The following is a 15,339-nucleotide window of genomic DNA, read 5'->3' as shown; positions in this document are numbered from 1 at the left end:
GGGACACCCTGAACTGGTTGCCAACCAGTCGCAGGGCACACAGAGACAGACTACTCACTCGCTCATTTACACCTAGGGACAATTTGGACCGGCCAATTAACCTGAAATGCATGTTTTTGGAATGTGGGAGGAAACAGGAGTGCCCAGAGGAAACCCACACAAGCACAGGGAGAACATGCAAACCCCACACAGGATGTTTGATTTCATGACCTCAGAACTGCGCCGCCGTGCTGCCCCACAATTCCAATTATTTTGGAAATATATTGTACCTAGCATATATAACTCAGAGACATGTAAGTTAAAGCCAAAGGGAACCTTTATGGTTATTCTTATAATAATAAATAATAATAATAATAATTTCCTTTGTATTGTCATTCTTTGTAACAATGTACACAGAACGAAATGTCGATACACCTGACCCGTTGTAGCGAGTCGGTGCAGCCGCAGCCAGAGGGCGCCGCCATTATACCAATTAGGTATGTGTCGGTCGAGGCGCGAACCAGCGATCTCCCAGTCTCAAAGCCGGCACACTACCATCTAGGCTACTGAGCTGGTATTCTTATAATAATAATAATAATAATAATAATTTCCTTTGTATTGTCATTCTTTGTAACAATGTACACAGAACGAAATGTCGATACACCTGACCCGTTGTAGCGAGTCGGTGCAGCCGCAGCCAGAGGGCGCCGCCATTATACCATCATCATCATAGCGAAATTCTACATTTACAAGTGAAAAAAAAAAGCGAAATGTTATTGCCCTCCAATGTAAAGTGAAACAATACATGCTATTCATAAAGCTCCCCCAGAACCAGAAAGCCATCAAAAGCAACAATATTTGCAAACATTTTGGAATTTTTATGCAACTTTCGGTCCCCCCATGGCCGGTTTTATTCCGTTGTTTTTGTGTCTTTTTTTCTTTTTCTAGATTGGTATATTGATTTGGTGTAGTTTTAATGTACTGTTTACGCAACATTGTTATACGATTTTTGTATGGTACTGTATATGCATATGTTCAATAAAGCATATAAAAACCCCAACTTTCCTTTTGTTTCACACGCACTAAGGTTTCCTAATTAAAATAGTTTGTGCCAAATGGTTGTATAACCCAACAATGTCGTGTCAAATTAAAAACCCCTCAAAATACCCTAAAAAAAAAGATTATTCTTCCTGAATAAAAGTCAACATTGGTGATATTCCGTTATATTAAAAAAGTACATTTGTGTTTGGAAAAATAAGGTCAAGCAATACAGTAAAGGAAGCGTTACAGTAAAATTAGTTAACCGTAGTTTTCAGATATCTCCTCGATCAATCAGCCTACTATAGTAGCCTACCCTACATAATAAAATCATGGATAACAAGGGATCTTTTCTTAGCATCAGACCGTTATTGAAAAACGGGAAAATCATTTTCATGTTTGGCATTGAATTTGTCAACGGAATAATTTAACAGTTGAGTGAACTCAGTTTTTGATCTGCACCAACTCACCATGTGATACAAACTGAACTGGGAGCGATGAAAAAATAAAATGTTGTTCTTAATGAGTCATACTGGTTTGAAGTAAATACAAAAGAAATAAAAAACAAAAGTTTTAGCAGTGCATGGGCTATAAGATTAGACAACGTGTATATCAATGTAAACTACTAGGCTGGGCCTCCTAAAGCTGGGAGTATGTATCCGTTAATGCACTCTGGCAGTCAGAGAGAGCGTTTGCTTTGGATTTATTTAAAAAAAAATCGTAACTTTTGATAGAAATGACCAAAAGACTCAGTTCTTTTCTTGACATACTCTGAAATTTATGGTAGATCGGTCTAAATCATCAGATCGGCCGGGTACGGCCCACAGGCTGTGTATTTGACAAGCCTGCTTTAAGACATAATGGTTCCCCTCCACAAAGAACTCGGCTGGATGTGGGTTTCAGTGTGACACCAAGAAAAATGGGAAGTCAACAACACTGAATCAAAGATTGACATGTGAAACCAATATTTTTTTTCCATAGAAGTGATCAATTGATATTTGCTTCCACAACTTACTCTCAATGTGTTGTGTCACTTGAAAAGACTCCCCTAACTTTTACAAGGATATGAAATTGTCACAAAAATGCAATATTATGTCTCTACCATTACATACACTTCTAATCAGCGCTAACTTTGCAGTCGCTCAAACAGTGACTGTAGCCTTCAACCAGGAGAAGATGTCATCAGGTGGTGGCCAACTGTCACTGGGCGTTTCGACCCTAAACCACAACGCCCTCGAGTTGGCGGACCGGCAGTAATGGCCAGTCATCGCCCATCTTCTCCTGGTCCCCAGCTAAACTCCTCTCTCCTATTCCAGAGCCTGCAAGAGGCTCTCTCTGTGGCTTCCCACACCCTATGGGCAGCTGCTTTCCTCTCCCTTCCACTTATTCTCAGAGCTGTTATTGTGTCCCATTCAGACTGTGCTGGGAAGCCCCTGCACCTGACCTCCACTTTTGGACCAGTTCTTGATATTTGGAGTTTTTCCTTTCATGGGCTTCGCTGCATCCATCTTCCCACGTTCGCTCAATCAGGATGATCTTTTGGGCCTCTTCTGATCAAATCATGATGTCTGGCCTCAAGGAAGTTTGGACCACCTTGGGAAAGTGTAATTTCCTTCCCAGGTCTACCCTCATCTGCCATGCTGGTGCTGTTTGCAGGAGGCTCTTCTTGTTCTTCTTGGAGGATGCTGGTTTCTCCCCTTCCCAGATGAACTGGATGGAATGTGTTGGACTAGGTTGAGGTTGGTGCTTCTTCCGCCTTTCCTACTCCAAGTCAAGTCAAGTCAAGTCATTTTTATTTGTATAGCCCTAAATCACGAAGATGATGATGTAAGCCATGATGTAAGATGTAAGCCAGTGCAGTGAGGACCTTGTCGTGGCGCCAGTGGTATCTGCCCTGGCTAAGAGCAGTCTGGCATCCTGCCAGTATATGCGCCAGTGTCCATCTCCCACCACATTGCCTGCACTGTGGGTCCTCCCTCAACCCCCACCTGTACAGGTTGGTTGGTGTTGGAAGGGTGTCGTACACTGAACGGAGCAAGAAAGAGATCCGGAAAGATTGCAAACTCCAGAGTTCTGGTCAGGGCATCCTTCGCTTTGGAAGGTCCCACTTCGTCCAGGCTCCTTGGACTCCAAGCTCCACAGCCCTGGACCACCTGCCTTCCTCCTCCAATTGGCGGACCTCGGCCTGCACCATGTCTCTCCTCTGCCTTGGATCAGCTTTTGACCATTGCTGGAAATGGGTGTTAATTAATCAGCGGTAACAGTCACGCAGATGTCTGATGTTTTACCTCTACTTGACTTATTGTAAAAAATCCACTGTACACAAATGGCCACAACATGTTTATTAAAAAATAAAAATCCTTCAAAACTACAGTAACAATTCACTTGCAGTATCGATCGGCTTTCATTTTGCTCCTCCTGTAGTGATACATATTTGCAATTATTACGATGTACGTCTCAAAGAAGAAAAATAAAATGTGCGCGGACATTTATTTTGTCGTTACCTGTCGAGTAAAGCCTCGTGAAACTTCCCATCTAGTCTGGCTTTCTTCAGCGAGGACGGCTCCTCTTCGTTCACCCGTAGGCGACGGTCCTGGAAACTCTGAAACTTCTTCCTGTCATGTAAAAAATGATTAGAATAAAAAAGTAATGTTGTATTGAAATCACAATTCGGCTTGAAAATCCTCGTCAAGCCCATCTTTGGAGCTGTTGTGAATCTGTAAACCAGCACAATGCCGGGCTGAATGTCTTTGATCTGCGTTTTCAATCACGCTCAAACAACATTTGGAGAAAGGAAACAAGATGAGGGCCAATCGTTTTCCGCATCACAACGACAACAAAAAGTGTTTGTGTGCCAACAAATTGGAGACGCCGGCAGACGAGGCGTGCATAAACAGGCGTCTCATTTGATGCGCGTCTTGTTTGGCGTGTGTCATTTGGAAGACGTGCTTACGAATCAAAGTGCTGCAATTTGCTTGTCAACATTATGTCAGCATGTGGACTTGAGGCACAAATAACAGAAACAAAATCACTGCAGTGTTAAAAGTCATTGGAGGTCATTCTCAACTATTTTTCAAGTTTTCCCAACCATAATTATTTTTTCCACCCCGTATTGTATATATCTACTGTATATCCTTTTAGTTGTGCTCCGTCAAGCGTTTTTGTGGACTTAACAGCGGAGCAAAGAGTCGTAATGAGGAAAACGAGAAATGCTGACACGCACGAAAGTGAATCCAAGTCTATTAGTCAGAAGCAAATAAAAAAGCAGCATAAAATGGAGGCCGTGCGGGTCAGCTGAGCAGCAATATGGACATCAAAGCAATCACTTCAAGGGAAATTCGGACTGAACCGACCTACATGGAATAGTAGTAAAAACAAATGTTGGCTGTACTTACACGTAACTGAGTTCGCAGGATTTGACATTGCCCCTGTCCTCATCTGCGATGTTGTCTTTGGGTTTCACGTCTCGCTCGGCGCACGAGCGGATCTGCAGGATGGACGCTCCTGGTTAAAAAAAATCTCAAACGGGGTTTGAAAGGAAGAAGAGAGGGTTATGGTAAGTTACCTTCACCATCTCGCTGTCACCCGCCGTCTTGCTTGTGGCCTCAATGTCACCGCTCTCGCTGTACGAGATGAAGCAGCTGTTGGCGGCCAGGAGAGCCATCTTGCCCTGATCCGGGAACAACCAAAGCTGTTTAGTTGTGCAGGTGGTGCAATGTGCTACTGTGATGCTTTTGACATGGACAAGAAAGTTTGATCATATTACCCCAATTTTAGCTGACCTGCACTGCCCCCCCGTGGATTTATGATGTGATTTCAAGGTTCTGTTGCTCACGTTGTACATTACTTTGCATGTCCCCCTCTTATCTTTCAGAGTTTATTGCACCAGATGCCCCTACTTGGAAAATGCTGGTCTACTTATGATTCCAAGGGCCAAGAAGAAGTCTGCAGGTTCAAGAATGTTCTCCATTCTGGCCACAGTCCTTTGAAATTCTCTTCCTTCTTGATAAGTTTATTCTGTTTTTAATATTGGCTCAGAAGTGGAACATGAGAGTCGATCTCAAAAGGCAGCTCCGGTTCCTAACAGAGATCACAAGAACGTTTTTCCTCCCTGACATTGTGGTGTGGGACATCAAGGCAAACGTGGTGCACCTCATCCAACTCACAGTGCCATCAGAAGGGGAAATTGAGGCTGCCTTTGAGCGCAAGAAAGTCAAGTATTTGGAGCTGGCTGCATAGTGCCAGGAAACTGGGTGGAAAGCGACAATCTAACCTGTGGAGGTCTGCCACCGAGGCTACATGGGGCAGTCAGCCAAACACCTTTTGAAGGATGCAAAAGTGACAGAAGGGAAATTGAAAAGGGTAATCAGGGCAAAGGAGGCCGAGAAAAGCAGTTATTCACTTTGACTGAGGAGGAAGAAAAGGAAATGGGCCGCAGGGGAGGGAACATCTATCAGTTGCAGGGGGTGGCAGGGAGACAACCCTGTCACTGCTCTGCAACCACGAGATCTTCTATCGATGAAGGGAGCGAAACGTTGGTGAGTAGTGGTTTCTAGCTGACGACCCTGCAGCTGATCCATCGGCAGCGGAGAAGGTGTGACAGGCAGCAGTGCCAAGTAGAAAATACCAACTACTTGTACTTTGATTGGACACCAGCAAAGAATTTTTCATAAGAAGCTAGTTTTTTATTTTGACTGTTGTTTGTTGTTTCAACCATTACATCATTGTTGCTATTGGCCAATCATGTTGCTGTTCTTTTGATTTCAAGACCTAGCGTTGATCTGTTTGATCTGTTTTTTGTTCTTTTGATTTCAAGACCTAGCGTTGATCTGTTTTTTGTAACCTTGAAGATTTAATAAAAAGATAGGGCTTTGAAGGAAGCGTTAGGACGGCATGGAATACTCTTATCTGAAAGCCCCTCTCCCAGCCCTCCTTTCAAATTCAATTGATGTTTTCTCTCCTTATTTTGAGTGTCTACCTAAGGGCTGTAGAGGGTTGGGCGCCGTATGTCTGTAAGTGCCCAAGACATACCATAGTAAGTGGTGCTCTAACAACCTCGTGGTTAAGTGATACGTGAACCAGGAGCTGAAGTTTGAACGTAAAACCTTTGAAACATGATCTGAAACCTCAGCCCAAGTGTTTAAATCTAGACTGAAGACTTATATTATGGAGCTTCTGAGTGATGTTGACCTCAGACTTTTGTTTTCTCTTCCTTGAGGGAGACGGATGAGTCTGGATATTGCAGGGTGCATGTGTTCTGCGCCATCGTACTGACGGTTCTACGCCTTCGAGAGCCTGATGCATCGGTCTAGATTTTCAGACAGAACGCTGTCAACTGGACCTTTACCATTCTGTTATTACCTACACTTAATGCTTAGGATGAATGTGTACTATCTGTTGATTCTCCTAAAACTCGCAATGTTTTTGCCTGCATGCACTGTAATTCTGGGCGAATTTTCTTGTTAATTAATTTTGCAATTTCAAGTCTTGATTTTTATGCTCAGGATAGCTTTTATTGTGTGCAGAGTTTCTCAATTTTCCCCATGCTAAGGTTTTTTGAGTTTTTTTTTCTTGCCCTCATGTAGGTTTCAGATCAGGGGATGTTGTAAAAGTGGTCTGTTCAGCCATTTGAGACTTTTTCTAATAAAGGACTATACAAATAAATGTCTCATCTCATTAGCTGCACCGCTTATCCTCAGTAGGGTCGCGGACAAATAAATGTGACTTGATAAAAACATCACAGAGCTTTAAAGGTGCTTAGTTGACTGAAAAAAACGAACAATTTAAGACTAAGGGTGCCTCATAAGACCCTCAAAACTACCCCAAACACACCTGTTCATCTAAAACAAACCCTCATAGGCAGTAAGTCACAAAGAAGTGGTTACACACCTCTTGAAAAACGGGCTCCCACTGTTCCCTGGATCCGATGGCATCGGATCGGCCTACCACCAGGTTGTCTGCGTTGATGCCCAGGTATTTACCGTAGCCAGACTTCAAGGCGATCCTGAAAGTTTTTTGTTTTAAATGAATGTTTTTACTTGTTTAAATAACCTTTGTCGATTGGTCAGCCATTCTCAAAACATTGTCTGCACTTGCTCTATCACCTGTTGTCAGAGAGCTTAACCGCAGTAAACTGTTCTGGGGGGTCTGGTCCTTCGTCCTCTGAGAAAAAAAAGAAGACAAAAATTCCAGTTAATTAAGAATTAAACAAGAGGTGAAGGGAGAGAAAGGTAAATGTATCATTAAAAGGTAAAAATAGTACTATGTTTTTTTCTTCAATGTGCATAATTTCTTCACCCCTGGCTTCTGGCCATTAATAATGCAAAAACTCTCCTACGGGCTCATGTGGGGTCACCATTAGAGGCGGGGGAGGAAACAGCTTCCTGCTTTTAGATTCATAGTTATACTAGACATGTAAAAAAAAAAAAACTAAAAACAATCTCATACAGTTAAACATTTTTTTAGTCTTCAAAGAGCATTCAATGGTTTTTCAAGAACATTTTTGCACATTGAAAGCTTAAGATGTCAAGTTATCTTTTTAACTCAAACGGCAAGACACTCCAATCCCAAACACAATACAAAGACAAGTATTCCAATTTCAACTACTTAAAACACTAAAAGTTGACTTCAAAGACACCAGGAGATTGTAACTATACTGGACTGTCTCAGAAAATTAGAATATTGTGATAAAGTTCTTTATTTTCTGTAATGCAATTAAAAAAACAAAAATGTCATACATTCTGGATTCATTACACATCAACTGAACTATTTCAAGCCTTTTATTATTTGAATATTGCTGAATTTGGCTTACAGCTTAAGAAAACTCAAAAATCCTATCTCAAAATATAAGAATATCATGAAAAAGTATACAAGTAGGCTATTCAACTAATCACCTGAATCATCTAATTAACTCGAAACACCTTGCGAGGGTTTCCTGAGCCTTAAAAACACTCAGCTTGGTTCAGTAAACTAAATCACAAGTATGGGGAAGACTACTGATCTGTCTGCTGTCCAGAGGACCATCATTGATACCCTCCATCAGGAGGGTAAGACACAAAAAGAAATTTCTCAAAGAGCAGGCTGTTCACAGAGTGCAGTTTCAAAGCATATCCACAAAAAGTCTGTTGGAAGGGAAAAATGTGGCCGGAAACGCTGCACAACCAAGAGAGATGACCGCAGCCTTAACAAAATTGTGATGAAGAGCCGCTTCCAGAATTTGGGGGAGCTTCAAAGACAGTGGGCTGAAGCTGGAGTCCAGGTATCAAAAGCCACAGTTCACAGACGTGTCTGGGAAATGGGCTACAATAGCCGTATTCCCATGGTCAAGCCACTTCTGAACTCAAGACAACGGAAGAAGCGTCTGACTTGGGCTATGGAGAAGAAGCACTGGACAGTTGCCGAGTGGTCCAAAGTCCTCTTTTCAGACGAAAGCAAGTTTTGCATTTCATTTGGAAGTCAAGGCGCCAGAGTCTGGAGAAAGGCTGGAGAGGAGCAAAATCCAAGTTGCTTGAAATCCAGTGTGAAGTTCCCACAGTCAGCAATGGTTTGGGGAGCCATGTCAGCTGCTGGTGTTGGTCCACTGTGTTTCATCAAGTCCAGAGTAAATGCAACTGTGTACCAAGAGATTTTAGAGCACTACATGCTTCCATCTGCTGAAAAGCTCTATGGAGATGAGGATTTCATTTTCCAGCATGATCTGGCACCTGCCCACAGTGCCAAAACCACCAGTAACTGGTGCACTGACCATGCTATCACTGTCCTTGATTGGCCTGCTAATTCCCCTGACCTGAACCCCATAGAGAATTTGTGGGGTATAGTTAAGAAGAAGATGAAAGACACCAGACCTACAAATGCAAATAAGCTGAAGGCCGCTATCGAAGCATCCTGGGCATCAATAACACCTCAGCAATGCCACAGGCTGATTGCCTCCATGCCACGCCGGATTGATGCAGTAATCCGTGCAAAAGGATTCTGAGTGCATCAATGGACATTTTCAAATAATTGATTTAGTTTTGCTGTTATAAAATTATTTTTTTACTTGGTCCGAGGAAGTATTCTAATATTTTGAGATAGGATTTTTGATTTTTTTTCAGCTGTAAGCCAAAATCAGCAATATTCAAATAATAAAAGGCTTGAAATAGTTCAGTTGATGTGTAATGAATCCAGAATGTATGACATTTTTGTTTTTTTAATTGCATTACAGAAAATAAAGAACTTTATCACAATATTCTAATTTTCTGAGACAGTCCAGTACATAGATATTCATCTGGCTGGCTTTAATAATGTTGCCCTCCAATTTTCCTTCAGATACCTATATGCATCATAAAAGCAAAATGAAGTTTCACCATATTTTCTTTTAAATCTGAACTCCACTAACCCAAGTTTTTAGACCTCAAATATATGAATTAGACAATTTCCAAAAATGTAAAATGATGACAACATTTAAATATATTTTGTCCATTTCTAAGCTAAAAATGAATTGCATCTGGCACAAGAAGTGATACAACACTTTGAAACCAGTCAACATTCCCCTTCTAGTCCACTTGGTGTCATCTGAGTACAGCAGATTTAGAAGATTTTTTTTAATGTCCTCTGTGTCCTTGTAAATTCCATCTGGGGTCCTCTTTGATCTCCTGGCCGTGAGCTTCCAGTCCATGCAGAGGATGTGAGGAAGGAGACACCCGGGGAATTGGGGGCTTTCAATCCCCCAGCAGTTTTCAGTGACTTATTAAACGCGTTCTGAATTAAGCTGTAAAGCAATGTTAAAAAAACTAAATGGAGAGAGAAAAAAGAAAAAGAAAAAAAACGGATCCGTTTTGTGGCCTGCAGCAAAAGTTTCTCCCCCTTACCCCACCCTACCCCACGTCTTATTTCCCTGGACTCCTCTTTGGCCACCAAGTCAGACGTCTCACAATTCCATTTTAAGGGAAATGTGGTGGACGTGCATTGCATCGGTAGTGCCATACTTCTCTACTTACTTAACCAGAGAAATTTAACACCTTCCTCATTAAAACACCTTAAAGACCCCCCTCCCCCAATTCTCGCCACAATATAGTTCTATAATTGTTATATAGTCTCTACAAAGGAGGCCTTGAGTATTATCAAGCCTCATACAGGCTTCAGTTTGGACGAAGGACTTGTGTGAAGCTGGTGCCTGGGGAATTTTCCTCTAACTTCTGTATAACAGTTGACTGGAAACTGAAGGTTTGCTCACAGATTAAACAAAAAATAACCCACAGATGTTTTTGAAGGCATGTGAACACGCCTCTGCTACATCTCTTACAAGCGTCACCGAGAGGGGAAATTGTCAAACTACAGGAAACATTTTCATACATGTATACATATTAGGGCTGCAACAATGAATCAATAAAATCGCTGATTACAAACGCTGGCAACAATCTATTTCTTTGATTTGTTGTTTCACGCGATTTATGCGTTACTGAGCACATCGCAGAGCCAAGGACGTCACACGCAGCGCGAGTCGGCAAGCATAAAAGAGTGAGGTGGAGTGCAAACTAAAGCACTATTTTGTAGGCGACGGTAATTTCAACTCATGAAACATGACAAACACGGGGAAAACAGTCCGACGGAAGTCGGCAAAAGTGTGGGAGCACTCCACACTTCACAAAACAAATAAGTGTGTTACTTGCAAGCTTTGCAAAAGTGATATTGCACGGGAGCACCACATTGGTGAGGCAGCAATCAAAACCAAAACATGGAGTCAATGACGAGGATGAAGGCACCTCAGTAGAGAGGTAAGTCACTATATAATTTATTTGTATTCCTTTGATATTTGCGTTTTTAGGTGTGGAAACAGGACCTCCGTCTCTGATAACTAGTTGATATTAACGTTTGCTTTTTTAGCTGATTAATGACAGCTCACTCGTGTGTGTGTGTGAGAGATATTTTTTATTTAAGTCAAATCATATTAAGCAGTGTTTAATTGTGATTTATACAAAAACGCTCAACTTTCACACAATAGTGGTAAGATGAAGCATCAAGTTTTAATTTTCTGGCAAAGTCTGAGTGATTACGTGAGGAAACGTAATGTTGGTCTTTGGTTGCTCGCTTGATGTGCTAGCGTTTACTTAGTAGCTTAATAGTGACCTGTGTGTGTGAGCGAGATACATTTTGTTTCAGTTAAATGAAAGAATGCACTTTTTGGGAACAGCACAAAAAGCAGTACCACCCACTAATCAACAAAAGGGAACAACAAATTATTAGCACAAAACATACAAAGAAAAAAAATTCAGCAAAACAATACAATATTTTAACAAGCATGTGCCCAAAGGTAGTAGGCCTAAGCAGTGTTTATTTATGCTTTATTAAAAAGCTCAACTTGCACAAAATGGTGTTAATAAGTTTAAGATTAGGCATCAAGTTTTACTTTTCTGGCAAGATCTGAGGGATTTTGTCCATAATAATGTGGGCCATAATAATAGTCATACTATACGTTCTTAGCTCAATAGAAAGCAGCAAACAATGACAAGCTCCATGTTGAGAAAGAGACATCATGCACGCCACAGCAAGCAGCTGTCATCAATGAGATCCTCTTTGGCATGCCCACATTTTTGCATTGCAATGCAAAGTTCTCAAATAAGGAAGAGTGCGTGAGTTAGTGAGCAAAGTTGCCAGTGGTTACTTTTTGCTTGTTAATGGAGAAAATCACTGGGTGTTCACGTTTGCATTAATTTGTTGTTCCAAAAGCTCGTGGTTCTTTAAACATCAAAAATACCTTTTTTTCGATCCCCTTTAAAAAAAATAATCACATACATTTGCAAATGTATACCGTTGATTTCTATGTATTTTTGTTTATTGTTAAGTTATTTGACAAACACTTGTAATTTTAATGTTTATTTGTGTCACTGTGTTTTCAGATTTTGCATTGGTTTCTTGTTCCAAAAGCTCATGTACCTTAAACAACAGATTCCTTTTTTTGTACTTATATATGTATAGCATCCGTTTGTATGTATTTTGTTTGTTATTTGACAAACTCAGATTTGTTATTTAAAAAAAACCCAGATATTTTTAATTTAATATTGTAAGAAATTCTGTTTGTGCAACATTTTCTTATTTGTCCACCAAATTTCAATATTTGAATAAAGAGGAAATCAATAATGTGTGAAAAAATCCGATTCATCGATTATTCCAAAACACTATCGTCAGATTAATCGATTCTTAAAATAATCGGTCGTTGCAGCCCTAATCATAAATCTCCCAAATATTCCCACCCCTTTGTAACAAATATAACATTCTGACACCCAACTGGCTCAACACTCTTGGGTGCTCCCAAAGTCACAAAAATTACTCAGAAACATACAAAAAAATGCTTAGCATTAAAGGGTACATATGCCTTTTGCACTCATGAATGTTCAAGAGTTTACTATTGAGCCTCTTGATACGGTTGCAAACCAAAACAGCAGCATCAAATCTAGAAAGTTGACTTATTTCACTCACCTGGGTGTGGCGCACCAACCGTGAAAAGTCCTGTATCCAGGGCATGTATGTATGAATTTTGATGCATCTCAATGGCAACAGTCCCGGTGATGTCGCCAAAATGCCGAATGGCCCACCAGCCTCCTGGTGCCGAAAACATTTTAATCAACTTTTATTAAAGCACGACTGGAGGTGAAACATCAACAATGAGGGATTCTTATTGATAGAGCAAATGAAGAAGTCTACATACCGACAATATCCTGCTTGGATTCATCATCTCCTCCCCTTCTCTTCTTATTTTTGTCTTTCTTCTTTTTTCTGTAATTTTCAGGTATAAAAATACTCTCTTGTCATTCTGGTTTACATGAATACAGAAGAAGAAAATCTGTATCACAAGGTATTTACAAATTGTAAAAAAGAAACTATTTGGATGTGCAATAGTGTATTATTTGGTATTTCAACATTCATTGCAGCCTGGTCATCCTGGAAGGGGGATTACCTCATGTGTGGTCCCTTCTCAAGGTTTCTTCATTTTACTCATGATGAGGATTTTGAGTTTTTCTTTGCTCTCATGTAGGTTTTGGATCAGGGGATGGTGTAATAATAGTCTGTAGTTTGCAATAATCTGTGGTCTGTGCAGCCCTTTGAGACTCCTTGTGATTAAGGCTATACAACATGACTTGACTTAAACAAAAAATACAATTGTATGAATACTGTAGAGCAGTGCAAGCGGAGCACCTGGAATTGATGTGCAGAAATGACAAAAAGAAAATTCCTACTGTCATCAGTTTTACCCATCAAAATGTTGATGTCTTTCTTATACAATGTTTTTTTCATCAAAATACTGTGTGGGTCATATAAATCACAATTAAGATCTGTCACGTCGTTTAAAAAACCAACACAGCTAGAAAGAACTTTTTATTTGATTTTTGAGCCCTTATATATATATATATATATATATATATATATATACGCTAAATACGAGATTTCAAAACTAGGTCAAGGAAATCCTTTTAAAATAATAACAGCGTTGTAGCACACTATTAAATAATTTGAATTTCAGTTTGGGCGAAAATAAAAGGTATTATGATAGCTTGTCTATTAAAAAATTACCATTAGCCCAAATTGTACATGTTAGGATTTAGCACAATCATGACAACCAAAACCGAAGCATCATTCGAGCTTTTAGGCTTCCTAGTTCTATCGAACACCATCAACGACTTCTCAACCTACCCTTTATTTTGTCCCTTTAAAACCAATTTTGTAGACTTTACGCTTGAATATTCTGTCATCGTGTAGTTGGCGTAGCGGCTAGCAAACTAGCACGGCTGAGCAGGCGGAAGCGGAAGTTAGTCACTGACAACAAATACGGTGGCCGCAGAAGGGATTTTCAATTTTGCCTTTTTTATTTACAGTGGGATCTCGCTTCTTCGCGGTTCGACGTTCGCGGGTCCAAAGCTTCGCAGGTCTGAAAAAAAAAAAAAAAAAAGTATTTATATATATGTATATATATATATATATATATATATATATATATATATATATATATATATATATATATATATATATATATATATATATATATATATATATATATATATATATATATATATATATATATATATATATATATATATATATACATTGAACTTTTGACGGTGATCTGCAGACCCTTCTACCTACCGAGGGAGTTTAGCGCGACCATCATTACTGCCGTGTACGTGCCCCCCAGCGCTAATACGAAGGAGGCAATGGACGTTCTCTACCGAACTGTGAGTGAACTGCAGCATGCTTACTCCGAGTGCATTTTTATTGCGGCGGGGGACTTTAACCAGGCCAATATGAAAACAGTTCTCCCGCATTTCCATCAGCATGTAAACTTTGCTACAAGAGGTAGGAACACATTAGACCTGGCCTACACAAACATCAAAGGTGCATATAAAGCAGCCCCCCGCCCCCACCTTTGCTCATCAGATCACCTTTCTATTATGCTAATTCCAGCATACAAGCCCCTGCTGACCAGAGAAAAACCTACAGTGAAGCAGGTGAGGGTGTGGTCTGAGGGGGCAATGGAGGCACTACAGGACTGCTTTGATTGCACTGATTGGGACATGTTTAAATCGGCTGCCACTTACAACAACAAAATAAATATAGATGAGTACGCCATTTCTGTGTCAGCCTACATCAGTAAATGCGCAAAAGACGTCAGCAATAACAAAACTATATGCACCTGTGCCAATCAGAAGCCCTGGATGACTGCTGAAATACGGAAACAACTAAAATTACGGAACCTTGCCTTTAGATCTGGTGACAAGGAGGCGCTGTTATCAGCAAGGGCTAACCTGAACCGGGCTATCAGACTAGCAAAGCGAACGCACAGTCAAAAAATCCAGGAACGTTTCCTCAGCACAACCAACACCAGGGATATGTGGAAAGGCATTCAGGCCATCACCAGTTACAAGCCAACCACCGCCCCAGTGCAGAACACTAGCATGGACTTTCTGAATGACCTCAACAAATTCTTTGGAAGGTTCGAGGCACAAAACGGCACCCCTGCAGCGAAAGCGGTTCCAAATCAGGACGAAAGAGCACTCCACCTGGACTCATCTGACGTGAGGAAGACCCTGAGAAGGGTCAACACAAGGAAGGCTCCAGGCCCGGACAACATTCCGGGGCGGGTACTTAGGGAGTGCGCCGTTCAGCTGGCTTGTGTACTAACAGACATTTTCAACACCTCGCTAGACCAAGCCAAAGTACCATCATGCTTCAAATTTGCCAACATCATCCCAGTGCCAAAGAAACCCCAGATCTTATCACTCAACGATTACCGGCCCGTTGCACTGACTCCTATCATAATGAAGTGCTTTGAGAGACTGGTTAAAGAGC

The 15,339-nt window shown here is 40.8% G+C and overlaps 1 protein-coding gene across 1 annotated transcript; it reads right to left on the bottom strand.

Moving 5' to 3' along the window:
- Positions 1 to 3,340: 3,340 nt before the first annotated feature.
- frg1 (FSHD region gene 1) lies at positions 3,341 to 13,821 on the bottom strand. The gene is made up of 9 exons (XM_088343125.1): positions 13,687 to 13,821; positions 12,704 to 12,771; positions 12,475 to 12,597; positions 7,122 to 7,179; positions 6,907 to 7,021; positions 4,583 to 4,687; positions 4,413 to 4,504; positions 3,522 to 3,632; positions 3,341 to 3,435 (listed from the first exon to the last, which is right to left on the bottom strand). Exons 1-9 carry the CDS (start codon positions 13,743 to 13,745, stop codon positions 3,399 to 3,401), a joined length of 768 nt encoding a protein of 255 aa, XP_088199251.1. The 5' UTR covers positions 13,746 to 13,821; the 3' UTR covers positions 3,341 to 3,398.
- Between the last annotated feature and the right edge of the window lie 1,518 nt (positions 13,822 to 15,339).

The sequence above is a fragment of the Urocampus carinirostris genome, chromosome 8 (assembly GCF_059441175.1).
Source record: "Urocampus carinirostris isolate Australia breed hairy pipefish chromosome 8, RoL_Ucar_1.0, whole genome shotgun sequence".
Taxonomy (NCBI): domain Eukaryota; kingdom Metazoa; phylum Chordata; class Actinopteri; order Syngnathiformes; family Syngnathidae; genus Urocampus; species Urocampus carinirostris.
The sequence above is the reverse complement of the archived record's forward strand: the minus strand, read 5'-3'. Positions and strand labels throughout refer to the sequence as shown.